General features: G+C 49.2%; 1 protein-coding gene across 4 annotated transcripts in view; it reads left to right on the top strand.

Annotated features, from left to right (window-relative positions):
* LOC116950656 (uncharacterized) overlaps window positions 1–26,804 on the top strand; it is a 126,297-nt gene extending 99,493 nt beyond the window's left edge. Inside the window, exons 7-10 of one of the 4 annotated variants that reach the window (XM_032968596.2) lie at window positions 225–315; window positions 4,026–4,174; window positions 5,806–5,947; window positions 19,037–26,804. In XM_032968596.2, coding sequence (XP_032824487.2) covers window positions 225–315; window positions 4,026–4,174; window positions 5,806–5,947; window positions 19,037–19,196 — 542 coding nt within the window. In that variant the 3' untranslated portion in view covers window positions 19,197–26,804. Of the gene's footprint in view, window positions 1–224; window positions 316–4,025; window positions 4,175–5,805; window positions 5,948–14,034; window positions 15,179–19,036 lie in introns of those variants that run through there. The other 3 variants (XM_032968597.2, XM_032968599.2, XM_032968598.2) reach the window with 3 other exon arrangements.
* Window positions 26,805–27,739: the final 935 nt, after the last annotated feature.

Raw genomic sequence — 27,739 nt, 5'->3', positions numbered from 1 at the left:
CCAGATGTCTTGAAAAAGGTGCGAGTACTCACGCTTTACCCCACCATTTATACTTCTAGGTGGACAGTGGCATGGGGAGGGATTTAATTAACGTACCCATGGTTTCAACTGCCATGATGGCGATCTCTGGACTGCAAGTCCAGTGCCCTAACTATGCACGAATCCATGCACCGTCAGGCGCCCTTAACGGTTGTGTGCTGGCTCTGCGATGTCTCGGCCTGCAGAAGTGGTGGAGGACCTCCTGAAGACGCTTGACCGGGAGCTCTTCGACCACCTCATGGACGAGGAGCTCGGGGGCCTCAACTTCTGCCACCGGTACGCCCAGTGTGACGGTGCCTTGAAATATCGGCGGCTCTCCGTTTGGGGAAAAAGGAGATGGTCCGGTTAAAAGGAAAGCACGGGTAATATTGAGCGTGAAAACGAGCTTAACACAGGTCTTCGCAGCAGAATCCTCACCACCCTTGCCCCCACCGTGCTGGATTACAGACTACGTGCATAGCCACCACCGCCCAGCTAATATAAGCAGCGCATGCACGTAAATTGAATTCAAGCCCGGTTAATTGGAAAACTGGATAATCCACACACAGACAGTCGTGGTTATCTGTTTAAGGGCCACAGTGAATTATTGACAAAATGGCCGACGCATATCACCTTGGTGATTTGCTCTGTCATTGGTGAGAGAGACCTCACCAATGTTTCTGCCAACAATTACAAAGAAAGGAACATTCACGGCAAGTGGGCCCTATATCTTGTACGCATCATGACCATAAATCTTAAGTTCATTTTGTTTAACCACGTGAGAAACTCTAGACTAGGATGAGTCTTATTTAACAAGGCTGACCTGCGTCACCAAAAGTGACAAAACCAAAACAAATCAAATAAGATGCAGCAATGAAGCAAATAAAAATCGGACCAAAACAATCTTTCCTCATGATAAATACAAAATGTCGAACAAACATAAATCAGTGTAAAATTATTAATTCTCTGTAGTGCAGAGTCACCTCAGGATGATTATTTGTATACTGATGGTAGTAAATTAACACTGTTAAGAAAGAAAGAGCCATTGCCTTAAATGTCTCTTATTACATATTTTTCCTTTAAAGGCCACACGGTGATGTTATTGTATGTACGTTGAATTTTTTTCGCACCAACAGTGCTAATCGGAGGTGCGAGGGAAGGACAACAAAGTAAACTCAAAAATCAAGATGATTTAAAAGTGTGTAGCTCCAGTGGCTTCCTAATATTGGAAGAAAGAGCATTCCAGACGGCCGCAGAAGCGCATCTGAAAGAGAGTAATGCGGTGACCGTCTTTGTTCGATGGCTGGCCAAAAGCCTCTTGTAATTGATGAACGTGCAGTGAGTCCACACAACAACACAAACATAACAAATGCCCATCTAACCATGCTACGGCAGAACTAGACACGGTTCGCTATCCTGGTCTGGACCACAAGCTGGGTCCTGGACCGCATGGCGAGAGGCTTCTTCTCCCCGACGTGATTCTTCGAACACCAACACTTGAAGAACCCCGAGCTCCTCACGGAGCTTGCGTGATATGCTCCCGGTCTGGGGCTGGCTCCGCCCTTAGCCCCGCCCACCTTCCAGGCTCCTCGGGTTCCTTCTCGAATGTTCCCGAGAGCTCTCCGGGACCACGTGACCGCCCCTTGGCCTCTGTGCACCGGTGGCCCCCCTCCAGTATCGTCCGGTCACGTGACAACAGGTCAGCCAGAGTATCATGCCCCAGAGTAACCCTGGCTGGCTGACGCTCGCTCTCGCGCCCTCACTGGGAGCCGGCACCGCACACTGCTCACAGTGCCTTCGCGCTAACCTGTGGTCACCCAACCACCGCTAGTGTTGGTACTGCAGCCCGCAACCCGGGCTGCCTGCAATGACATTACCGGCCGTGACTTCGCAAGTCCCGGCAGCACACAGTGACAAGTACAGTCACTACAAACATGTAATTTGTTTTGGTTTATTTGTGCCTGTGCAGCACTTTCAACAGCAGCAGAACCAAATAACGTGTTTCATAGTAACAAAAAAATAACTCGCACAAACATAAAACAGATATAGAGTGACCATTGTAAAATATGTAAACAATTAATACTATAAACTTTTTTTTTATTTTACCAGGTAAGGCACACTGAGCTATATAGTCTAGCTCTTTTTCAGAAGCAACCCGACACAAATGATAGCTCAACGAAGTGGCTTATCTCCAACACACCAATGTGCTGAGCTAGTAATGAATTGACATGTTTTATATGTATGCAATATAACCCAGAAAAAAACTCTATTATGGCTTATCATGTGGACATTTATTAGCAGCCAAATACTCTAAACGCATATTTCTAAATGTGGAGGGAAAAACCGGAGGACCCGGAGAAAAATCCACATGACCACAGCGAGAACATGCAAACTTCAAATATACAGCAGGCGTCAGGATCAAACCCACGACATCCCGCATACCAGGCGAGGTAGATAGCATCTCACCCCCCTCCTGCCATTTTATACGCATCATCATCCGTACCTCTTGGCTCCTGCAGCCACGTGGGTGGCAATGTTCTAGCCGCTGCACAGATAAGAGGTCTACCGTAGAGACACGAGCCACTCAGGGGAGACGTCCACTCAAGCCGTGAATGTGTGAGCGCCCTGTGTGGCTTGGGCTGAGATGCGAGGTCCCAGCTGATTGCTCTGCTATGCCACCAACACAGCATATAAAACGCAGCGAGGACATCACTAGGGGGAAACAATAGATTATAATCTGTGACACCACACATGTCAGTAACAGAACAGTGTATTACTTACACTCCATGTCAACCACGAGGTCTTCTGGGAGGTTCAATAACAAGAAAAACTCTGGACCGGTGTCAACATAGATTGTCTCACCAGCAGTGAGGTTTGCTTGAACCAGTGAGGTTGGATGGAAAATTATATTAATGCCTCATACAAAATAAGCATTCACATCATTATAGATAATATCAGTTCCAACATAAATAAGCAGATTATATATCTCCTTCATATATCTGTCCCTCCACGTAAAAAAAATATTTTTCACACTTCCAGTCAACCACAAGGACTTTGAGAGTGCAGCATTGGTTCAACACGTGACAGATGGCTGGGCTTGCTGTGATGTGTTTTTTATAAATGCTTGTGAAGGCACGTAAGTAGCATCCCTACGGGGTGTATGCGAGAAGCACCCACGATTGATATGAGTGAGGGCACGTACCTCTGCGGGGAGTTGACGGAGACGTCGCGGGAAGCGGGCCCTGCCTGGATGTGCTGGCTCAGGGGAGTTAAGGGGACCCGGATGGGAGGGCTTGGGGACATGTGACGCTGGCCCCTGTTCCTATCAAGAGACCGAGCAGGAGGCATGGCCGGGGGCGAGGCTTGGGGGAGGGAAGAGGAACGGGGGCGAAGCGGAAGGCTCAGTCCAGCATGGGAAGCGATCGGTGCGGCGGCGCGGCAGGGAGCCCGGGAGATCGGCTAGAAGGGCTGAGAGTTAAGAGACCCCCTTCGAGGGGTCTAGAATAGATTCCCCCTTCCCCAGTGTTGCATTCTAGTGTTAAGCGTTGTGTTATCCCTAGGCTCGATGTTATAATAAAGTGTGGTGCCTCCAGATTTATGCGTGTGCCTCGTCCGACACATTACACTTGCACTTCACCTCAGGTTTGGGGTACATGGTCTGACGAACATTACAAGCGTGTACGCATAAGCGCTGTCCATCTGTAACGGGGAGACACGATAACGGTCGTGCAGACGATCCAATCTGGACACAACTTTCGTACAAAGTAGTGTTGTTACTCGGGACTTACCCTCTGAAAAACAGGCTCTAATTGATCAAAGGGTTATTGTCAAAAACTTGGGAGACACAAGGCAGAGAAAAAATAACTATCGGCAAATATGCAAATGCATTTTGTCCTGATAGCTACACGTCAGGTTCTCTACTGCACATGGGAAAGCGTCACGTAATAATGCGTGTTCATGGTTTCTCCTTCCTTGCGTTTGTTGTCGTTGTCGTTATTGCCGCACAGGTGGCTGCTGCTGGGCTTCCAGAGGGAGTTCCCGCATGACGAGGCCGTGCGCCTCTTTGAGATCCTCAGCAGCCACCACCTGGAGCTCACGTCACTGGAGGCCGACAGGGTGCGGCACCAGACGCGCATCTCAGGCATGCAGAATCAGGGTAAGGGCAGACGTGGACAGCGCCCACGGCATCGCACACGGCCACTGATACCAAGGCACAGACGACTCATGGTGCCACGATGATGAGGTCACTGTGACGGAGGTGGGGGAGTGGAGAAGCATGGGGAGGCAGGGAGAGGAGCGGTGAGAGTGGGAGTTAGGGGGTGGAGGCATGGTCCCAATATTTCAACTTTTTAAAATAGTTGGCAGAACAAAAAAAACATTTTCAATTTATTATCTATGATAAATCTGAATAGCCATAAAAGACCTATCTTGATTTGAAGCGTCCGTGACTGCAGGAATCCACACTCTTTGGTTCTTTCGGTAAAGTCACGTAGGTGGAAAAATAATAGATCACGTTTCGATCGCAACACAAGCAATCCTCTTCAGGTGGGACAACCACAGCAAGAAAAAACTGCTGAAGTAGAAAAACGTCAGCAGTTTTCTCTTGCTGTGGTTGTCCCACCTGAAGACGTTGCTATCGAAACATCGTGATCTATTATTTTTCTACCTACGTGACTTTACCAAAAGAACCAAAGAGCATAAAAGACCTGTTTTCTGAGTTTCAAAGTGGGAGGATGGGGGGGGGGGCTGTGATCACCCCCATCACTCCTGCCTTGGATCCACAACTATGTCTCACTCCTTGCCACCAGGTGTAATCCCCTGTGCTGGTATTTGTCACATTTCCTTTTGGCTTGCAGTATCACAGCAGTCTAGGTTGGGATAAATCCTGCTCCACCGGATGGCACTGAGCCATTTACTCGTGTTTTCTGGTCATGGATTGTTAAGAGCATCGCATGTGTATCGCTTATTTCTGTACAAATGTTATCTCGTGGTGTCATGGTGTCACAGTGGCGCCTGTATATTTGGAGTTTACATGTTCACCCCGTGTTAGTGTGGATTTCTCTCCGGGTCCACACCAGTGTTTTCCTCCATATTTAGAAACATGTTTTTTGAGTATTTGGCTACTATATATTTCCACATGATAAGCCACTTCGTTGAGCTCTCATTTGTAGCCAGGTCGCTTCTAAAAAAGAGATAATTAGCTCAGTGGGCCTTACCCGGCAAAATAAATAATAGTTTAGTTTATAGATTAGTCTCTCGAAACCTATATCAACTTGACTAAAGCAAGCCTGACTGCTGATGAGAAAGTTGTATTGAAACCGGTCCAGAGTCAATGGAGGAATGTTTAACATGCTGGTAGAAACCAGAGCACCTGGAATAAACCCACGCATGTGAGGGGGCAACCCAGAAAGCGTGCAACATATATCCAACGTTAGCGTGTGGTTAGAACCAATGTTCCATATTTACTGGGAATGCTCTATCCCAGGAGTCGGCAACCTGCAGTTTTGGAGCCGCCTATGGTTCTTTAAGGGCCGGCTTCGTGACGTTATTCATGAAGGACCACTGTCTCGTATTTACACACATCGTGGCTCTTCTTGCCATTTTGGTTGCCGACCCCTGCTCTATCCCATACGGAGGGGAACAGATGGGAGCCAACCTTGTATAGCTGGGCCACCTTCCCAGTTTGCGACGAATGCGTGACCCTAACCATGGGGCCTCATCGCCGCTCCTAATCCGCCCATGTGCGTGCGTGCGTCCGTCCGTCACTCCATCCACGTGTCACCACAGAGGGCCTAGTGCGGCCTGAGCTGCCATCGGTGAACGCCGACTACACATACGAGCTCTTCGTGTGCGCCTGCATCCTGCTGGAGAACCGGCCGGCGCTCATGGCCTGCGACGACATGATGTCCATCGTCGAGTTCAGCAACAGGTGACAGGCAGCAGCAGCAGCAATAGCAATGGTAGAAATAGCAACATCAATAGTAGTCGCAGCAACAGAGGTGGCAGAAACAATGGTAGCAACAACAGCAATTGCAAGAGCAGCAGTAGCTGCTCATTGTCATTTTCATCGTAGTGTATTTCACGCATCAACATACTCATATACTACCGTGCTTCTCATCAACTCATCTGGTCACACTTCTGCTGTACAAATAATTAATTATTTGTTCGGCACCTTAATCAAGGCGCTAAGTAACGGAAAAATAAGATGGGATACGTAACAGCAGTCGTAGAACTAGCAGTAGCAACAGCAGAAATAACTGACGATTCTGTTGCTCCGTTACACATCTCGTTTTGATCATCCAATGAATATGAGCGCCACCCTGCTGCTGGTATGTGTGCGTTTGACTACCGACCCACGCCCGGTGAAACCGACTGGCCAAAAATGCGCACACAGCTCCTGTTCAGCAGTTGCCAGCGAATAATATAGTGCTCCACTGGGGAGTGTTAAGGGGAATTAATCAGTTCTACATTGGCGGCATTGTAGCTACCCTTCTGCTAGGATCCAGCTGGTTAGAAGTGTATGGTAAGTCTACGCTTAGTGCGTGTTCACGCTATAAAGCGTTTTCGCAAAAAACGCGGTTCTTCTATTAGGGAACACTTTTTGCACAACGTGGAACATGCACCATTATAACGCGGAACGTGAACCATAACAAAGAACGTGCACCGTTATAACGTGGAACGTGCACCGTCATAACGCATAACATGGACCGTTATAATGTGGAACGTGCACCATTATAGCGCGGAACACGCAACGTTATAACACGAAACACGCATCGTTATAACATGGAACATGCACCGTTATAACGCGGAACGGGCCCCATTGTAACGCGCACCGTTATGACACGAAACGGGCTTCATTGTAACGTGGAACGCGCACCGTTATGACGTGGAACGGGCACCGTTATGATGCGGAACGGGCCCCACTGTAACACGGAACACGCACCATTATGACGCGGAACGTGCACCATCATAACGCAGAACGTGCATCGTTATAATGTGGAATGTGCATCGTTATAACGTGAACGTGCACCATTATAACGCAGAATGCACAGCATTATAATGCAGGATGTGCGCTGTCATAACATGGAATGTGCACCATTATAACGTGGAACATGCACCGTCATAACACGGAACGTGCACCATTATAACGCAAAATGCACACCATTATAACGCAGAACGTGCACCGTTATAACGCAGAACGCGCATCGTTATAACGTGGAATGTGCGTCGTTATAATGTGGAACGTGCACCGTCATAACGCGGAACATGCTCTGTTATAACGCAGAAAGCGCACAGGTTATAACACGGAATTTGCACTGTTATAATGCGGAACATGCACAGCCATGATGCAAAACTTGCACCGTTATAACACAGAAGTGCACCGTTATAACGCGGAACGCGCCTATTATAGTGCAGTTTATGAGCTCTCATAGACAAACTACTTTCTTGAGCTGCGCAGCTGAGCTGTACGGGAATTCTGGGTATGTGCATGTGTAAAAGCCTACGTGTTAAACTGCATGTGTAAAGACGACTTAACACTTCTTTTGAGATGGCACTTTATTGAAGACACGTTCACTTGACACAGGCAGAGAAACCCCACTGCAACAGTCCCGAATTTCCTGCGCATCTCCCTTATATACGGCCTGAGGCCACACCCCCCTTCCCAAACCTTCTCGTTGACTCTGGATGCTTGCTCCACCAGCAAATTTTACCGTCCTCTTCCGTCACCTGACCGTACTCCCTTCTCGATCATTCCCATAGCCACCAGTCTCTTCGCACTCACAGCTGACACCCCTGTCATTACCTCCCGTGGCCACTAGTGCATTCGCACTGTAGGCTGGCTCCCCTGTCATTACCTCCCATGGCTGCTGGTCCACTCACACCGCAGGTAGACTCTACTGTCATTACATTACCCCCCCTCCCCCCCCTTAAAAATGTAACCATCCCGGCTAATAGCAAGATTTAAGAAAAAGACAAAAACTTGACAATTAGGGGAGAATGATAAAACACATCGAAAAGAACCCGCCGCTCAACTGTAGAAACCAACAACAATTCAATAACAACCACACCGGGGTACACACAAAAAATGTTTGGCCTTGGGAATCGAAAGTCTACTTCATGGTTTGGAGAGCCGCTATCGCAGCCGTAAAGTTCTCGACCGGGTCCTTGACGTCGGACCATCGCATGTGGTCGGAGTCTTGTGGGCCTCTGAGAGGGTCGCACCCTATGGGCGGCACAACGCATTTACCGGGTTGCACAATTACTTTGGACGACTGCCCTGGCACATCGGACACACCAGACCCCGGCCGCACAGGATATGGAGATGAGATGTCTGGGCGAGAATGGACGTATGGTTTGAGGTGCGATGGGTGGACAAACCAACGGCGATGCCCTGCCTGTACTCGCATGCACTGAGGCCGCTTCACTTCCACAATCTCGACCAGTCCCCGCCACAGGTTGGTGCAACTTAAGTGATGTCTGCAGCGGCACCTGTGGACAATGCAGCCACGCTCTATCACCGACAGCCCAAGCACGTGCTCGCGCCGCCCTGTGCTCTTCTCATTAGCGGCTTGTGCCTTGGCAGTATTTTCGCTAACTGCAGCACTTGCCTCTGACACCCGCCCGAGCGCAACCTGCAGTGGCACAGGCACGTCCCATATTTGTTTCCCTGAAGCCGTACCCAGTTGAGCCTCTGGGGGGCTCTTGCTCTCGCCCGTACATTAGAAAAAAAAGGAAAAACTCTATAGAGGTGTGTGGAGCTATCCTGTACGCTGCCAGAACCCCTGTTTGTGCCTCATTCACTGCTTGACAGAGCATATATGTTATCGTACTATTCAAGCGTTCTACCATTTCAATTGTTTGAGGTTGGTATTGGGACGTCAGTGAGAAGCTGTTCTGAGGCACCCTTGTCCAACACGTAGCTGTGTAGGAACGCATCAGCAATAGATGCAGCTGTTTGGTCTGGTAACGGCCAAGCCATTGGCCAACTGGTAAAATAGCTAGCGCGACCAATTTATTGATATGGAACACCGTGATGGACTGCGAGGGGTGCTGAGATTTTTGCAATGGGAGCTTCGGCACGCGAACTCCGTGCAACCCGCGACTAGGTGATGGACATCGGTCGACATTCCAGGCCAGTAAAAATCTCGCTGCAAAGCCAACAGCGTCTTACGACATCCAAGGTGCAGTAGCTTAGTGTCATGCACCGCACGCGTCAGCTTACCCCATAGGGAAGTGGGGACCACCAGGCACCGATGTAGGGTGACCCCATCCAACCGCATGAAAAGTCCATCTTGGATAACGAACTGCGAGACTCCAGCCGAAGTAGGGGTATCCCGATTTGTTTACGCGCGACGCCGCAAAGCCATCAATGAACCATCCTCCATCTGCAACTGTCCCTATTCCGCATTCGTCAGCCCCAGTGTGCTGTCTCTATGCACATGCATCGCGGTAGGCTCTGCTTCCCCCAGCGAAGCCACGACTGCTGGCGACACAGATGGTTTACACCACGCCCTGCCCGACACACATGCACACATTTCCTAATGATGCAGCAGAGATAACACGTCCGTATTATTGTGTCTCGCTCCCTTCCTATAGACCACTTGGAAGGAGTACTCTAATAGTATTTCCAGCTAGCGTGAGAGCTGGCTGGAAGGTTGGTCTACCCGCAGAGAGTACTGCAGGGCCGCATGGTCAGTGCGGACCACTAAGTCTCTGTCATAGAGGTAGGGCCTGTATTGTTGTATAAAACAGACCATTGCCAGCAGTTCCCTTTGGGTAACACAATACCGCTGCTCAGCCGGAGACAGAACGCGACTACCATAGGTGATGACCCTTTCGACTCCATTCTTTACTTGAGACAGGACAGCTCCTATACCTAGGTCACTCGCATCCGTGTCTAAGATGAAGGGCAGAGAGAAATCAAAGGGGGTGCGTTGGAGAGGCAGTCGCGTAATGCGACAAATGCAACCTCTTCCTCCTCTCCCCATTTGAACTTCTGGTTCTTCGCAGTCAATGCATGCAAGGGCTTTGCAATGGTCGCGGAATGAAGCATCGATAATAGGACGCGAACCCGCCCATACGCCGTTTTGTCGGGGTCTGTCACTATTCAGGAGGCGCTCACAATGTGTCCCAAGTACCGTACAGTGGATTGCAATAATTGACATTTAGTGTGCAAATGCTCCTCGAATGTACGACCAAACACGATCACATCATCCAAATAAATGAAGCACGAGTCCCATTGCAGTCCTACCAGAACCAACTCTATGAGCCTGTGGAACATCGCAGGTGTCGAATGCAACCCGATTGGGAGATAATTAAACTGATACAGTCTGTCAAGCATACGGAATGCAGTTTTCGGTTTAGATGACTCATCCAGGGGTAATTAATTGCCAAAACCCGGACAGCAAATCTAGCTTAGAAAAAAAACTAGCACCCGACAACACGTCCAACGAATCATCCATACGTGGAAGCGGGTATACATCAGCCACCAATACCTTGTTCAGTTTACGGAAGTCAACACAGAACCTCAGACTGCCATCTGACTTTGTCACCAGCACCAGAAGGGCACCCCAAGGACTGGGCGACGACGAAATGATATCCACCACCAACATCTCGTCCACCACCTGTTTCACATGTTCATTCTCCACCTGACTCATCTGATATTAGTTCTGGCGAATAGGGGCACCGTCTCCCGTATCAATGTGGTGCTGCAAGTATGACCGATGTTGAAATTGCTCTTACTGAAAACGTCTGAAAACTGCAGCAATTGTGCTTTAGACAAATAGGATTCCCATCACAAAGGGTTTTTGCCCACGATTCATCTGACTCGGCTCTCTCCTCCACCGCTCCCGCGATATCTGTCGCCGCTGGGTCTCCCGCCTCGCAACATGTGGGCATCGCATGAGCCAACACAGTACCCGCTTTGACCACAGCCGTTCTTCCACCCACATTCAACACTTGCAGGAATGGCTCTTGGCTCGCTCTTAGGATCGTCTGCGCACCCACCAGCGTAAGCCCACGGGTTGCTCTGTTGGACGGTGTAAGGAGAACTGCTGCATTTGGGTAAAAAAAATGCAACTGCTTGCGGTACCGCAAGGGAACCAACATCTGCATGTCCAGTGGGATCTACCTACTCCCTCACCAAGGCTTGAATCGCGATGTTTTCACACGCCTACTTTAAAACTGAATCCAAAAAAGTCGGTGCCTAACAGGCATGGGACAGCCAGCGTTTTTTTAAATCAAAACAGGCCCCAACATCGAAATCCCCCCAATCCTTACACACACTTGAACCTGGCCCACGATCCCCATGTTTCCTCCGTTAGCCGCCACACACGCACTCACAACCGGTGTCACGCAGCGGCCACTCGACGACAGCATGCCGTATATCAATTCCGAAATAATGGTGGCCGATGCACCAGTGTCAATTAAGATACGCACCTCTATCCCACCAATGGAGTCGGCCACCGCCAATGTGCCTGCGGCAGCCGCCACCACTCCAACAGCCAATTTCCATTGAATGTCCGACTTGGGCCATCCGCCTAGACTCGAAACCCGCCATTCATCCGCGACTGATGCAACTGACACGACCGATACGATTGACGCGACCAACGAAGGATGCAAGGTGATAATGGAGCCCGGGGGATGTGACTGCCTAGATGTGTGAGGTGATGTTTCGGGCCGGGTGTGATGTCGCGACTTGCCTGCCGTAGTTTTGGAGTGGCCGTTGGCGAGAAGATGGATGCTGATGACGTCGTTGGCCAGGTGTCGCTCTGACATCCCTGCGCGATGTGCCACGGTTGACCGCACCTGAAGCAGGCAATGGCGGGCCCTCGTTGCGGAGCAGTCACCTCCCCCCTTGGTCCCTATGCTTGAGGCCGTCGCGAAGTCACTCCTTGGCGATGAGCCCACCCATGTACTACCGCCATCACCTCCTCCCCCAGCTCTGGATCCTCCTCGTTAAAGTCCCTGCACTTTCCGCTGACAGGGCTGTCGAAGCCTCACCCGACATCGGATCACCCGACCATGCCACCACACGAGGCCGCTGGTTCATCCCCTTGCGCACCTGCAGGTATCGGGCCACCCACAGGGAGGTCTACGCCTCCTCCACAATTGGTAGCACGACCCCCATCTTCTGTACCAAACACCAGCATTTTTTGCATCGCCCGAACATCCAGCGCCATCTCCTGCAGCCGCGGGTACGCTACCTGGCCCAACACCATCAACGCGCTGCGATAAGCGAGGGGCGTCTCATCCTCCCCTCATTTCCGCTGCAGGAACTTTGTCCGTTTATTTGATGGAGGATCGATCATGGCCGCCATTTCACCATACGCCTTTTGTAGCATAGCCCTTCACTCCTCCGGCACAGCTCGGAACACCGCGAGGGCGTCGTCGTCAAGGGCGGTAGGCAGGGCTCTCAGCGTTTCCTCTTCCAACTATCCGATGGCTTGATACGCTGCCTCGAACCTTCAGGTGAAGGCGCCCCTATCGCCTCCCGCTGCTACGAATTATTTTACAGGCGTCATCCGCCGTGGGTGGTCAGTTCTTTCCCATGCCGCCGGAGCTGCAGTTGCTTCGGACGCCGTTTTCTTAACTCGCGAAATGGCGGCCATATTTTGAACATTTTCTACTGCGAGGACTTCCACCGTCCTCTCTGCGGCTTCTCCTTTTGCTGCAGATGCGGCAAGTTGCACGGTGAGCTGCGAGACTGCTGCTAACAGCCGGTCCAGCCGTCCTGTTACCTCGTCCCATTCTTCGTTTATTTGTTTCTGTCGGCCGGCCTCCTCCCTCCTTGTTACCGCCGCCGCTCCCTCCTCACCTGCGGGGCTCTTCACCGGGCCCCCGGCGCCCGGGGCTTGTTGCAGGGGGGTCTCCTCCCCATCAGCAGTTGTCGTCGGTGAGTTTTCCTTGCGGCTATGCCGTGGCATGTTGACACCCCACTTCTGACACCAGTTGTAAAGACGACTTGACACACTTCTCTTGAGATGGCATTTTATTGAAGACACGTTCACTTGACACAGGCGGAGACCCCACTGCAACAGCCCCGAGACATCCATGCATCTCCCTTCTATGCTGACCGAGGCCACACCCCCTTTCCGAACCTTCTTGCTAACTGGACACTCCACCAGCAGATTCTACCGTCCTCTTCCGTCACCTGACCGCCACCACTCCCTGTGCACTCACAGCTGACACCCCTGTCATTATCTCCCGTGGCCACTAGTGCATTCGCACTGTAGGCTGACTCCCCTATCATTACCTCTCATGGCCACTAGTCCACTCACACCGCATGTAGACTCTACTGTCATTACACATGGAATAATACGGTATGTGGCGGACCGCTACCTTTCCCTGCGCGTGTACATCGTATCTTGCCAAACTAGCTTCACTTTACCGTTACATTTTTTTTCATGGGAAAACTATTTTCACTTCACGTGTTTTCGCTTAACGCGGCACTTTTCCGGGACGCATCTACCGCGTTAAACGAGGAATTGCTGCGCAGTTGTGCTGCTTGTAACAACAATGAACGTGGTGATGATGATTGTTATTATTATACGATTAGAATTCCATGCCCTTGGGCTGAGCTGTAAAATGACTGCTGCTCTGTGCATTTTCCACTAGACAATGCATTTCACACCATGCAGGCTGTGCTATTATGAATGCCGCAAACCGCGTTGCTGCACTTCCTTACAAACACCACTCCCCACCCCCTACGTGCTCCTCCTGCCCCTCTTCTAAATCTACACTGGCACGCACCCAGTAAAACATGGAACGCTGGGCCAACATTGGGCGGTCCAGCGGTTACAATAACATGCCAACATTAGAGCAACGTTGGCATGTTTACAGGAAACCAGTCGTGTGTGCAATGTTTTTCTTCTAAAAGCAAAGTCTTCTGGGTCAAGTTCTCTTGAGATTGCGCGAGCCGAAGCAGCAGCAGCAGCATCGTGAATTCAGAATGTATGTTGTGTGGGTTGTGTGTGTGTTGTGTGGATTGTGTTGCGTGTGTGTGTGCGCACACAGGCTAGCGGGGAGCGGGAGTGTAGCAACCTGAGGTCGATTTCCGTTCACGGCCAACACCAGCGATGATTATCTCCATCGGACCCGAGCCTCCCCTAAGTCGACTCAGCCTCAAATGAGTATCTGGTGTGTAAACATTGCCACTGGGGAGACAAAGGCGGTCGCGTGTGGTGCTGGCCACCCACCACCTCTTGTACCGTGCAGGCCTTCATAGTTGCTCGCTAACAGCACTTGCCCCAACAATCTGTTAAGGCTATACGCGGGGGGTCTGTCTGAGAGTGTTAGTGGCTGTGTGTATGTCTATGTGCAAAAGCATGTGCGCTCCAGTAAGTGTGCTATTGCCGGGTGGTGGTGGCTATGCACGTGGCCTGTAATCGAGCATATAGTGTAGGCACCATGTATGCTGTGTGTCTGTATGCTGTGTGTGTATGCTGTGTGTCTGTATGTATGCTGTGTGCCTGTATGATGTGTGTATGCTGTATGCCTGTATGATGTGTGTATATGATGTGTCTATGTATGTGTAGTGACTGTACTTGTCACTGTGTGGTGCTGGGACTTGCGAAGTCACGGCCGGTAATGTCATTGCGGGCAGCCCGGGTTGCGGGCTTGCAGTACCAACACTAGCAGTGGTTGGGTGAGCGCTGGTGAGCGCGAAGGCACCGTGAGCAGTGTGCGGTGCCGGCTCGCAGTGAGGGAGCGAGAGCGAGCATCAGCTAGCCAGGGTTACTCTGGGGCATGATACTCCGGCTGACCTGTTATCACGTGACTGGATGATACTGGAGGGGGGCCACCGGTGCACGGGGGCTGAGGGGTGGTCACGTGGTCCCGGAGAGCTCTCGGGAACATTCGAGAAGGAGCCCGAGGAGCCTGGAAGGTGGGCGGGGCTAAGGGCGGAGCCAGCCCCAGCCCGGGAGCATATAACGAGAGCTCCGAGAGGAGCTCGGGGTTCTTCAAGTGTTGGTGTTCGAAGATTCACGTCTGGGAGAAGAAGCCTCTAGTTACACGGTCCGGGACCCAGCTTGTGGTCCGGCCCGGGATAGCGAACCGTGTCTAGTTCTGCCGTAGCGTGGTTAGATGGGCATTCGAGACCCGAGCGTAGGTTGTGTTATGTTCATACTGTTGTGTGAATAAATAGTGTTGCTCCCAAGATGATGTTTGCGACTCAGTTGGACTCACTACATATGTATGCTGTGTGCCTCTATGTATGCTGTGGGTATGCTGTGTGTATGCTGTATGCCTCTATGTATGCTGTGGGTATGCTGTGTGCCTCTATGTATGCTGTGGGTATGCTGTGTGCCTATATGCTGTATGCCTGAATACTGTGTGTATCATGTGTGTATGCTGTGTGTATGTATGTACGCTGTGTATACTGTGTGCCTGTGTAGTGAGCGACTTCCGAGACACGACGAGTAGGAGGCTTCTTATTTATTAAGAGCATACTGGGCGATACATTGTGTAATGCAGCTACACATAGGCGATCCGAACACGTAGCCCTATTTCCGGCTTCGCTACACAAGTTGTTCATCCAGCACAGCGACGGAGAGAGAGTCTTTCAGAAGATCAGCCACGTGGTCGGAGACGAAGAGACGCCGATGAGCAGCGACGCAGCCAGGGCCCAGGACCCGCAACAGCCCTGAACCTCTGGTTCGGTCCCGCTTATATCTGCCTGGTGCAGCAAAGCTCCACCTCTGGCCACGCCCCCTTTCCAGAAACGTCGGGCTGGTTCCCAGAGCTTCTCGACTGACTCCGCCTTTCACCTTTACCCCAGATACGCCCCCCTTATACTAAGGCATTATAAGGCCAGAGCTCCCTGCTAGAATCACAACAGTCCCGCTTCCCATTGCCCATCACCCGGCGAGCACGCGTCGCGGCGCAGTGAGGTGTGCGCGAGGTGAGTGTGGGGGCCGAGCAAGTGAGGTGTCGCGACTCGCCTGGGAATGTCATGCCGTCACGGGTGCCCGAGGATCTGATGGCCGGGGTCCAGAGGTGTGGTGTCGGGGCGCTCGGCAGTCGGCTGACATGTGGCCTCGCAGACCGCAGTTGAAGCAGGTGACGTCTGGCCGCGGAGAAGCCCGTCCCTGCAGGCGGTCGTCCCGACGTCGTGTACGTTCAGGAGCCCTCCATCTCGGAGGGCGAGTCGTCGCGAAGGACTGTTCAGGTGGAGGGTCGTCGGCCGCGCAGCAAGGTTCCGTAGGCGTCGTGCAGGCGGCAATGCCCGAATCCCGGTGGAGCAGCAGATGGTTGTGGATGTTCTTGGCGGCGCGCAGGGGGACCGCACAGACTGCAACAACTACAGGGGCATCTCACTCTTCAGTCTGCTGGGAAAGGTCCTGGCAAGGATTATTCAACATCGCCTTGCTAGGCACACTGAGGAGTGGTTTGCGGAGCCCCAATGTGGTTTCAGGAAAGGGCGGTCCTGCACAGATGCCATATTTTCTGTCTGTCTGCTACAGCAGAGGTGTAGGGAATTCCAACATGACCTACATCTCTGCTTTATTGACCTGGTCAAGGCCTATGATACCATCAGTAGGCCTGGGCTCTGGGTTGTTCTTCATGCTTTCGGAGTCCCTGACCCTCTGCTCACGATCATTAAGGACCTTCATGATGGTAACACTCCGTGGCCAGGAGTCGGAGTCATTACCTGTACACCATGGGGTGCGACAGGGATGTCCTCTGGCTCCCACATTATTTAACATCTATTTCGACCACATAGTTCGTGAAGCCTTCAGTAGCTGTACCAGAGGAATTTCCATCTGGTACAGATACAATGGGAGGCTGATCGATGCCCGGGTGCGGTCAAGGGATGGCTCCCAATTGCTCAACCATGTTATGTATGCCGATGATCTGGTAATTGCTGCTCACTCAGAGGGGGAGTTCGAGGCGTTGCTGCTGAACCTGGAGCTTGCCACTAAGAGGTGGGGCCTTACCATCAACCCCACCAAAACTAAGCACCTACCTGGGTATTTTGTACCATCAGACACTCCACCCCCACAACTCCCAATTTGGTGATGGGGCAGTTGTGGAGAGAGTGGAGCGTTTCCCATACCTGGGCAGTGTGCTCATGACTGGCTCCGGTTTGACAGCAGAGGTCTCACTCCGAATCAGTCGAGCGGCATTATCTTTTCATCGGTTGCGTAACGCTGTGTGGAAGCTGCCTCGTCTGTCACTCCGCACGAAGCTTCAGGTCTTCTCAGCCACAGTCATTCCCTCCCTTCTCTACGCTTGCGAAACGTGGACCCCCTTAATGGAACATCTTCGCCGGCTAGAAAGATTTAGGTTGGCCTGCCTACGATGCATCCTGGGTTTAACCAGGCTGGATTGTGTGAGGAGCTCACAAATCCTTGAAAGATCTGGAGAAAGTCCCATCGGTGAGCTCCTCCGGCAGACAAGGCTGCATTGGCTGGGTCATGTAGCCCGCATGCCTAAACAGCTTTTATTTGTCCGGATCGAGGGGACAAAATGAGCGCGGCATGGGCTAGGGAAGAGATGGAGTGATGTGGTACAAGAGGATGTGGAGCTGAGTAGACTTGCCGATGACTGGTACCAGCGGTGTCAAGATCGGCCTCTGTGGAGGAGGCTCGTGAAGGATGCTACTGGGCAGTTGGTGGCAGTCACCCTCCAACAACAACGGAGGGCAGAGGAGCGACGCTCACAACGAGCAGAACGCCGGGTGGCTAAAGCACAGAAAGTTGGCAAAGTAGGGGGCACAGGTGGAGCATCAGCCAGTCATCTCAGTCAGTCGACCCGGGGCACCTGAGTTTACCCCGTGACCTCGTACTAGCCCGTGACCTCGTACCAGCAGGCGTTCGACACTTCACGTGGCCTCAACGTGCACATAGCCTGGCACAAGCATCGTGGTGATGTCACCACCACTTAGTGGCGAATGGCGGTTGTTGTTGCTTTGTATGTATGTATGCTTTGTGTATGCTGTGTGTTTTTATGCATGCATGCTGTGTGTATACTGTGTGCCTCTATGCTGTGTATGTATGCCATGTGTGTATGCTCTGTGCCTGTATGTTGTGTGTGCCGCGTTGTTATGGACGTACACGTTTCTGTACGGTGATAGAGCTGAGCAGTAGTGCGTTCGCCACTTGATGCAGAGATTTGTGGTTGAAGCCCAGCGGCCGCCCTAGTAAATACTGTGTATTATGATTACGACTACTACATGCCAAATGCTTCAGTTGTCTGTCAGAGATCCCATGATAATATTAGAAAAGATAAGTAGGCCACTTGTGCTGGCGTCATGATCCATATTTGATAGATTACTCACAAATGACTAAAGTGGGAAGACCACGTAGCAATATCGCTCTCTACTGGCAGACTAACAGCCGCTTGCAGGCCAGATGCCGCGTTCAATTTGTGCCGCACAGGGACAGCTGCCACCGGGGGTGGCAGAGCTCAACCGTATGGCAGGCGCAGTATGGATATGAAGTGGTGATGATGATGATGATTAATAAGGTGAAACTTAACCGTAATTATGCGATTTTCAGTCTGGAACAATCCGCTATAGCCGACGTGACGCTGCAGGGAATTTACTATTTTACATCGATTCGCATTTGTGCAATATTTTCGATTTCACACGCCGCTTGTGACGCGTGTGTGTAACTCTGTTGTTTTTTGCCCGGATTGCTATGTCATTTCGGTGAGCCTGGTTAAACCAAGGTGGTGAGATATACAGGAGGTCGTGGGTTTGATCCCGATCCTGACCCCTGTATATTTGAAGTGTGTGTCTCCTCGTGGTCGTGTGGGTTATTCTCCAGGTCCTCCGGTTCCCCCCCCCCCCCACACATTTAGAAACATACGTTTAGAGTATTTGGCTGCTTTAAATTTCCACAAGATAAGCCACATCGTTGAGCTATCATTTGCGATAGCCACGTCACTTCTGAAAAAGAGATACACAGCTCAGCGGGCCTTACGTGGTAATTTTTCATATATATAGTTGTATAGCTTAACCAAGCAAACGTCGATAATGTTGATGATGTACCGTGGCGTGGCGTGTGAGCAGCCTGCTGGGCACGTTGGACCTGGCAGCAGTGCTGCGCAGCGCCGAGGAGCTCTTCTACTCATACTGCCGCCAGTCGGTGCTCGACTGCTTCGCTGACGGCCGCACCAAGTCGCGCCCTCGCGGCTTCCTCGCCTCCAGACTCTCGCAGATGTTCAGCTGAGCCCGCTGGACCCCCTCCGGTCAAGCTGCACGCATGCGCCCGCGAAGAACGCACGCCACGAAGAAGACTGGATTAGGAAGGCGACTCAAGCAGTGGGCGGCGGTGTGTTGGGGGAGCGTTGGGGAGAGCAGAGGGGTATTGGGGAGTTTGCAGAATTCTGGGCTTCCCGAAGGCTCCCTGTCCCTTCGCTCTCTGCAGGACACGGGACTTAAAACTAGGAGCAGGACATGTTTCGGCGAGTTACCCATGTTCCGTGCATGTCTCGATGAAGAGAGCTGTTCTGCAAAGTAAGAGAGGCCGCAACAAAATAGATTACTTTGAATACAATTGTGGTTTTTTTTAAAGAGTGAAGTTGGATAGAGTGGCCAAATATTTTGTTAACTTGCATCCCAATGTGTGATTTTTTAAAATATATTTTTTCTTAATCTCTCGTAAATAACTTTGCCGGTCTTTTCCGCTTTGACCTTATTTCTCGTTTATCCGCAATGTCAATAGGATCTTGAGAGTTGTGTCACCGATGGTGAGTTGAGCGATCTGAACGATGGTGAGTAGAGTTGTGTGAACGATGGTAAATAGAGTTGTGTGACCTATGGTGGGTAGAGTTACGGCCAGTGTTTTGCCAAGTGGCCCATTGCCAATTGTAATGATGCCCGGTCTTGTGTAATAAATTAACTTTTATTTGTGATTTTTTTAAATGAACACAAAAACAATAAGATCCAAAAATAACGTTTTTACCACGGCCAACAAGTTTGTGAAAGAGGCAGACAAGAGTAACGGTACTCAATTCAGCTACACGTTCACATCTAGCTGCGATGTTTACAAGCACAAGAACATCTCGAAGCCAGTGACTCTCCTGACAGTGATGCACAAATAACAACAAAACTCTTGTCAACAACACTTACCTTAAAATGAAAACATTTAACAGGCGACGCTTTTGGCAATGGCCCTTCTTCTTGTGCTATGAACAAGGAGCATTTCTCGAAACGTCGCCTGTGGTCCTTGTTCATACCACGTGAAGAAGGGCTATTGCTCCAAATGTCGCCTATTGTCATTTTCCTTGAGGCCACTGTTTTTGACGAACGTGTAGAGTTTACTGTGAGTGACAGTACAGCGTAGGCTGATTACTACCCTGAGCTCCTGTCTGTCGTGCCGTTGCTTGAGGCTTGTTTACAGGAGTCGCTGCATCACGGCATCACTGCGTTATTTAACGTTTGCGTTTTCCGCAGGCGCTCCTCACCCAAGGGTGTTTTTTGCAGGTCGTGCTGCGCTGGTTGAGAATTGCCTCTGCCGAGAGTTTTGCCGCCCACCTGCCCCCTGACTTTCAAACAAGACACAAATATCGTGTAGAAATGCGCACACAAGCCTTTGTGGGTGTGAAAAAAAACCCATCAGCAGTTCCTGGAGAAATGCACTGTGGTCCTCTTGTCTTAGGTCAAAATCTAAATTTATTTGAACAGACGTGACCCGACTGGCGGAAGCAGCGATAGACGACATTGTTATTGTGGGCATCTTGCGAAGTTGAATTAACACGTTGAATGTAGCCAATCATGCAGAAAACCAGGCTCGGGATTATCGCTGCATGTCTGCCAACGCCTCACGATGTGAGCGGTGGGCTGCCGATGTTGTAATCCTCGTCCCGCATGCGGACTCTTCAAAGATAATCAAACCCGCTTAATGAAATTTATTCGGGGGGGGGCATTCATTTTTTGCTTTGAAAATTGATGTGTGATTAAATGGTGTAAAAATCGGTAGCCCTACTGCTTAAACCGGCAGGGTTGGCATGTATTAGTTTGGCGAGTTTGTGGTGAAGGTTTGGTTATGCACAACCGGAACCAGAGCATAACCTCGACTCGCCCTCTGCTGCTCAGACGACGCCACTGCAAGCCCAGAAAAAACAGCACATCAAAAAAACCCCAGCACATCCACTGAAGCAGTGTTCTTCGCTAATTTTCAGTGGCGGGTCACATTCGCCGATAAGACCTCAGTGTGAGGGCCGCTACACCGCCTGCTAAGGGCGTTTTCACATGTTGTGTATTGTCGGGGGCCCGCACGTCAGAGGCCGCACTAAAGGCCACCAGGGGCCGCCAATGGCTCGCGGGCCTTGCAATGAAGAACACTGCCTTGAAGCAATTTCAGGGCAAATCGTTGCCAGAAACCGTAACCGGCAACACGGCTCGGCTCAGGCCGGAGCTGCTTACTCGCTCGTAGAACCATGGCTTGGTTCAGGTTCGGCTCGTGAGAATATTGGGCATGGCTGGCACCTTGGTGAGAGGCAGCTCAAGTGAAGCGTGGCTTATCTTGGTTCACTTGAGCCAAGCCTGAGCCGGACCGTGACGGGGAAAATATACCTCAGATTTTACAACACACAAAGCAGGAAGGCAAAACTCGAATCCATATGGTTTGTATGCATGCCATGTGACACTATTGCTTGTCTATAATACAGTTTTTTTCGTGTTAGATCACGTAAATATAAATGTGTCATTAAACCCACCACCACCCGACAGCCAATTAGTAAGATTTGTCACGTGAACATAACATACCTATTCGTTACTCGTACAGCGCACCGGTGTGTTGTAGAGCAGAGATATATGGGGAAATCACATCGGTGTGCTGTACTAGTAACGAATTAACATACTCTATACAAACCTTTATAATTAGCTGTGTCAGGTGGTAGTGGGTTTAACGACATTCATATTTATGCGCTCTAACCCAAAAAACCTGTATTATAGATGATATTGGTAGCGAAAGCCTAGTGTTAAACTGAATATTGCTTGTGCAATGCGTCTCAGCTTTGTATAAACCATCAGCTCGATCGAGCTGAATATGTCGCCATGTTATTATTTTGAACCACCAACTAAAACAGAGTTGAAACGTGGATATCCTAACAGGCAGCACTGAAACAAAGACAACAGGTGACCGGTTTCACTCGTATTAGTGCTCATCAGCACTGTACAGACAAGACTGAGAGCACTGTACATGACATGACTACAAGGCATATGGATGGCAGTCGTATCTGCTTTTTGTGAGCAGCACAGCTCTGCGTATTGATGAATTTCTTCAGTTGGTCTAGACAAGGCTGAGCATTGTACATGCGTGTAAGGAATATGGGTGGGAAGTCGTGCCTGCCTGTTGTTTGTTAGCAGCACAGCTCTGCGTGCTGTTCAGTCGAATTGTTTCCAGGCCCCACACATTTTACCCTTGTGAAGGATTTTTTTCATTAGTTGCAACGAGTGTTGGGATTATAAATCCACACCCTCCGCAGTGGAGCACTTAACGTCCCAGTGTGTACGCTCTACATTTAAGTGAGCACGGCCGTCTTATATTTTAATCGAGCAGTTTTTAACGTATGACTGTCGTTTACACGAGACTGCTGCAAAAACACAAAAAAGCCAAATAGGATGGGTGAATGTTTAAAATGAATGAGTAAAGAATACAGCAGTGGAACGCGAATTATGTACACGCACAAAAGTGTATCTTGTCTATGCACTGTGTTGACCGGACAGGAGTCGTGTTCATTGGTTTAACCGGGAGAGTCTCGCTGAGTCTGGAGACAATTTTTTGAATGAGGGTTCTGCCGAGTTTTTTGCTATTCGTTTCCAATTAATTTTTTTACAAATTTGGACCATGGTCCCAGCGACACAATGCCTTACACATATTCGGACGGCAAAACAGGATCTTTAACGTCTGCTGTGAAGCAGACGGCTTGTCGCAGTGGCGAGATATTATCTCTTTCGCCTGGTATGAAAGAGGTCGTGGGTTCGATGCCGACCCTGACGCTTGTATATTTAGAGTTTGCATATCTCTCTCCGTGATAGCGTGGATTTTTATCCGGGACCTCCGAGTTTTCCCTCCACATTTAGAATCAACAAAGCTAATCGAAATGATCTAAACATGCATTTAGATTATTTGGTTGCTTTAAATTACCTGATGATAAGCCACTTCGTTGAGCGACAGTGAGGGAAAAAAGTATTTGATCCCCTGCTGATTTTGTACGTTTGCCCACTGACAAATAAATGATCAGTCTATGTTAATGGTAGGTTTATTTGAACAGTGAGAGACAGAATAACAACAACAAAATCCAGAAAAACGCATGTCAAAAATGTTGATTTGCATTTTAATGAGGGAAATAAGTATTTGACCCCTCTGCAAAAGATGACTTAGTCCTTGGTGGCAAAACCCTTGTTGGCAATCACAGAAGTCAGACGTTTCTTGTAGTTGGCCACCAGGTTTGCACACATCTCAGGAGGGATTTTGTCCCACTCCTCTTTGCAGATCTTCTCCAAGTCATTAAGGTTTCGAGGCTGACGTTTGGCAACTCGAACCTTCAGCTCCCTCCACAGATTTTCTATGGGATTAAGGTCTGGAGACTGGCTAGGCCACTCTAGGACCTTAATGTGCTTCTTCTTGAGCCACTCCTTTGTTGCCTTGGCCGTGTGTTTTGGGTCATTGTCATGCTGGAGTACCCATCCACGACCCATTTTCAATGCCCTGGCTGAGGGAAGGAGGTTCTCACCCAAGATTTGACGGTACATGGCCCCGTCCATCGTCCCTTTGATGCGGTGAACTTGTCCTGTCCCCTTCGCAGAAAAACACCGCCAAAGCATAATGTTTCCACCTCCATGTTTGACGGTGGGGATGGTGTTCTTGGGGTCATAGGCAGCATTCCTCCTCAAAACACGGCGAGTTGAGTTGATGCCAAAGAGCTCCATTTTGGTCTCATCTGACCACAACACTTTCACCCAGTTGTCTGAATCATTCAGATGTTCATTGGCAAACTTCAGACGGGCATGTATATGTGCTTTCTTGAGCAGGGGGACCTTGCGGGTGCTGCAGGATTTCAGTCCTTCACGGCATAGTGTGTTACCAATTGTTTTCTTGGTGACTATGGTCCCAGCTGCCTTGAGATCATTGACAAGATCCTCCCGTGTAGTTCTGGGCTGATTCCTCACCGTTCTCATGATCATTGCAACTCCACGAGGTGAGATTTTGCTTGGAGCCCCAGGCCGAGGGAGATTGACAGTTATTTTGTGTTTATTCCATTTGCGAATAATCGCACCAACTGTTGTCACTTTCTCATCAAGCTGCTTGCCAATGGTCTTGTCGCCCATTCCAGCCTTGTGTAGGTCTACAATCTTGTCCCTGACATCCTTGGAGAGCTCTTTGGTCTTGGCCATTGTGGAGAGTTTGGAATATGATTGATTGTTTCTGTGGACAGGTGTCTTTTATACAGGTAACAAGCTGAGATTATGAGCACTCCCTTTACGAGTGTGCTTATAATCTCAGCTCGTTACCTGTATAAAAGACACCTGGGAGCCAGAAATCTTTCTGATTGAGAGGGGGTCAAATACTTATTTCCCTCATTAAAATGCAAATCAATTTATAACATTTTTGACATGCGTTTCTCTGGATTTTCTTGTTGTTCTGTCCCTCACTGTTCAAATAAACCTACCATTAACATAGACTGATCATTTATTTGTCAGTGGGCAAACGTACAAAATCAGCAGGGGATCAAATACTGTTTTCCCTCTGTATCATTTGTGGCCATGTCACTTCTGAAAAAAGAACTATATAGCTGATCCGGCTTTACCTGGTAAATAAATTAGTAATAAAATAGTATCTCCCATAGCAGATTTGTTAAACAGGACAACACCAATAATCCACGACCCTATTACCCGCAACTCCTATCATCCGTGGGAGCTGTAGCGCTCTGACAATTTCTATTGTCTGCGGCCCTATTTCTTCTATTATCTGCATATTTCCCGATCATTTTGCAGAACAGCTTGAAATTCACAAATATTTCACGGATCGGAGAAATCTCGTCACACACTCACATGTCCCGCTCAAGTCCACTCTATGTCCTGGTGCGTTTTCCCATTTATTCTCTTACGTTAACGAATGTGTCGTGTTTTTGTTAACCCTCTTAGCATGTGAACACAGGGCGGTGACATGGCCTAGCGCAGGGGTCAGAAACCTGCAACTCAGCAGCTGCATGCGGCTCTGACGACTGCTTCGTGGCTCCCGACACTGTAATTATAAGTAAAAAACACCCTCCTAATTATTTTCGATAAACAGTGATCGTCTAAAAAGTCCAACGATGATTTGGAATGCAGCATTACACATCATTGTGCGTGCGCTGTTCTTAAAATCTGGATTACAAAAAATAATGTTTGACGTTATTCATTAAGAACCATGTTGTATTCGCACGTATTGTTTAGTTTTTTACTGAATTCGAAGAAAATGGCTCATTGTTATTTTGGTTGCCGACCCCTGGCCTAACGGCGTCGGCTGCTTGTTTCGTAGGTTCGCGGTTCGAATCCAGCGGTTGCCCTGGTTAATCCCACGGGTATATTGACCATAAAAATACTTGTCTTTGTACTGTTCGCCTTTTTGCGTTCTCTGGTCTAACACCGGTGAGCCACGGCCATAAAGAAGGCTGCTTCTGGTGTAGGCCAATCAGTTTAAAAGACAATGTAAATATTATCAGAGCATGTTTGTTTGCCTGTTTTGCCACAAGTATGTGTGGTTAATGCAGACTTGGTAACTTGCAAAATGTATCTATTTGGTGTTTGAACACCTTAACACCTGTTTTTTTTATTTCAAAAAGGGGTAAAACCTATTATATATCATCATTTTGGATATTGGAAAAAGGTCGCAAAGGCATAAAAATACAATGCTGCACAGTGGACGTTAATGTTCCCATGACGTCGTTCGAATAAGTGCGAACGTCTTGGTCCACATTTGCAACAACTACAAATACTTTTACAAATTATATTTAGACTTAAAACTATCGTGACTGCAGAAATTCATGTTCTATGGTTCTTTCGGTAAAGTCTCGTAGATAGAAAAATAATAAAAATAAAGTGAATAAAAAATTATAAAAATAAAAAACAAAACCACGACGTTTCGATCGCTACACAAGCGGTCGTTGTGTTGCGATCGAAACGTCGTAGTTTTTGTTTTTTATTTGTATTATTCACTTTATTTTTATTACTCTTTGGTTCTTTCGGTAAAGTCACGTAGGTATAAAATAAAATAAATTAAATCACGACGTTTCGATTGCAACATGAGCAATCATCATTTTATACGTACGTGACTTTACCGAAAGAACCAAAGAGTATGGATGCCTGCAGTCAGGAAAACTTAAAATCTAGATTTATTATTATTTCTATCTACGTGACTTTACCGAAAGAACCAAATAATATGTTTTACAAATTACTTAAATGGGAAAGCGAGATCATTGCACTCTACTGCATAAACTTAGCAGGGCCCTTCTGAAAAATTCTTGAAGCGTAATTATAGATTGGAGTGTTTGTAATATGCATTTTAATTGGCTCTCTGATGCATGTGTAAGGGATCTGCGAGCCACCCTCACGCACCACGCAGATATGAAATATCCGCACTCAGTATAACACGCACGGGAATACACTAGACGGGGGTCAAGGGTTAAAGGGCACTGATGTAACCCGGACCAGGCGTGCGAGACGAGGATGTGTATTGGGAACGAGGGCGGAGATGGAGGGGTTAAAACGGGCTGTGAGACACGTATTCGGGGTTGGTTTTGGAACAAGTGTTGCTGTGGGTTGACGAATAAAGAAGTGCTTAACCAGTCTCAGACTCCTCTTCACATGTATTTTTCATACTCTTTGTTTTTTTCGGTAAAGTCACGTAGGTTAAAATAAAAGAAAGAAGAAAAAACAACTAAATAAAATCACGACGTTTCGGAGGCAACACAAGCTTCCTTCTTCAGGTGGAATAGACACAGCGGAATATCTGTGTCAAGTGGACAGCTCAGAGACCGGGTTTATTTACAGGTTAAGGGGGGGGGGGAGGAGCTAGACAGGGATGTGGGTGGGGGGAGGGCTGAGTTAAGCCGCATTTTGTTATGCTGTAGGCTGTTCGGGGGAGCGGTGGTGTACCGCGTGAAAAAACGCGTAAACCCCCTTTTGTTATGCTGCCGGGGGTTGGGAGGAAGCAATGGCTTGCTGCACGGGTGCAAGTACAGCTCAATTTTTTAGAAAGCATTAGAAATAGCTGTATAATTATAAGGGAGCTAAAGTTTGACATACAACCCACTGAGAGATGGAAATGGCTGTACAATTAAAAAGGTAGCTAACGTTTGACTTGATTTATGACATCTTTCCAATGGTTGCTCAATTTGAAACCATCCTCTCGGTTGAAGTTGTGTCCAGAGTTATAGCAAGGGTTGTGCACTGAACGAGATCTACTCTACAGGCAGACTTGAGCGGCGCTTTGTTTTAGTCGTGAACGGGGTCTTCGCGGGGACGCGGTGACTCATCCCGACCCATACAAGTTCTAGCAAGCGCGTCGTATCCCAAGCAAGACGTCGTATCCCAAGACATTTTTTCTCGTCAAAACACGACGTATACCAAATTCGACATATTCCAAAGCGGTCGTATACCGAGGTATGACTGTATAGCGGTACTGTTTCCACTGCGTGTGTGCACATGCACAAGCCGGTGCATGTGCAACAGGAATTCCGGACCACACTGACCTTTTCAATGCACCCCACATCGAAACATCAC

The sequence above is a fragment of the Petromyzon marinus genome, chromosome 40 (genome assembly GCF_048934315.1).
Source record: "Petromyzon marinus isolate PM22_M1 ecotype Great Lakes invasive population chromosome 40, UKy_Petmar_22M1.pri1.0, whole genome shotgun sequence".
In the NCBI taxonomy this organism is placed as follows: domain Eukaryota; kingdom Metazoa; phylum Chordata; class Hyperoartia; order Petromyzontiformes; family Petromyzontidae; genus Petromyzon; species Petromyzon marinus.
Note: the sequence above shows the minus strand (reverse complement) of the source record. Positions and strands in the feature narration are given on the sequence as shown.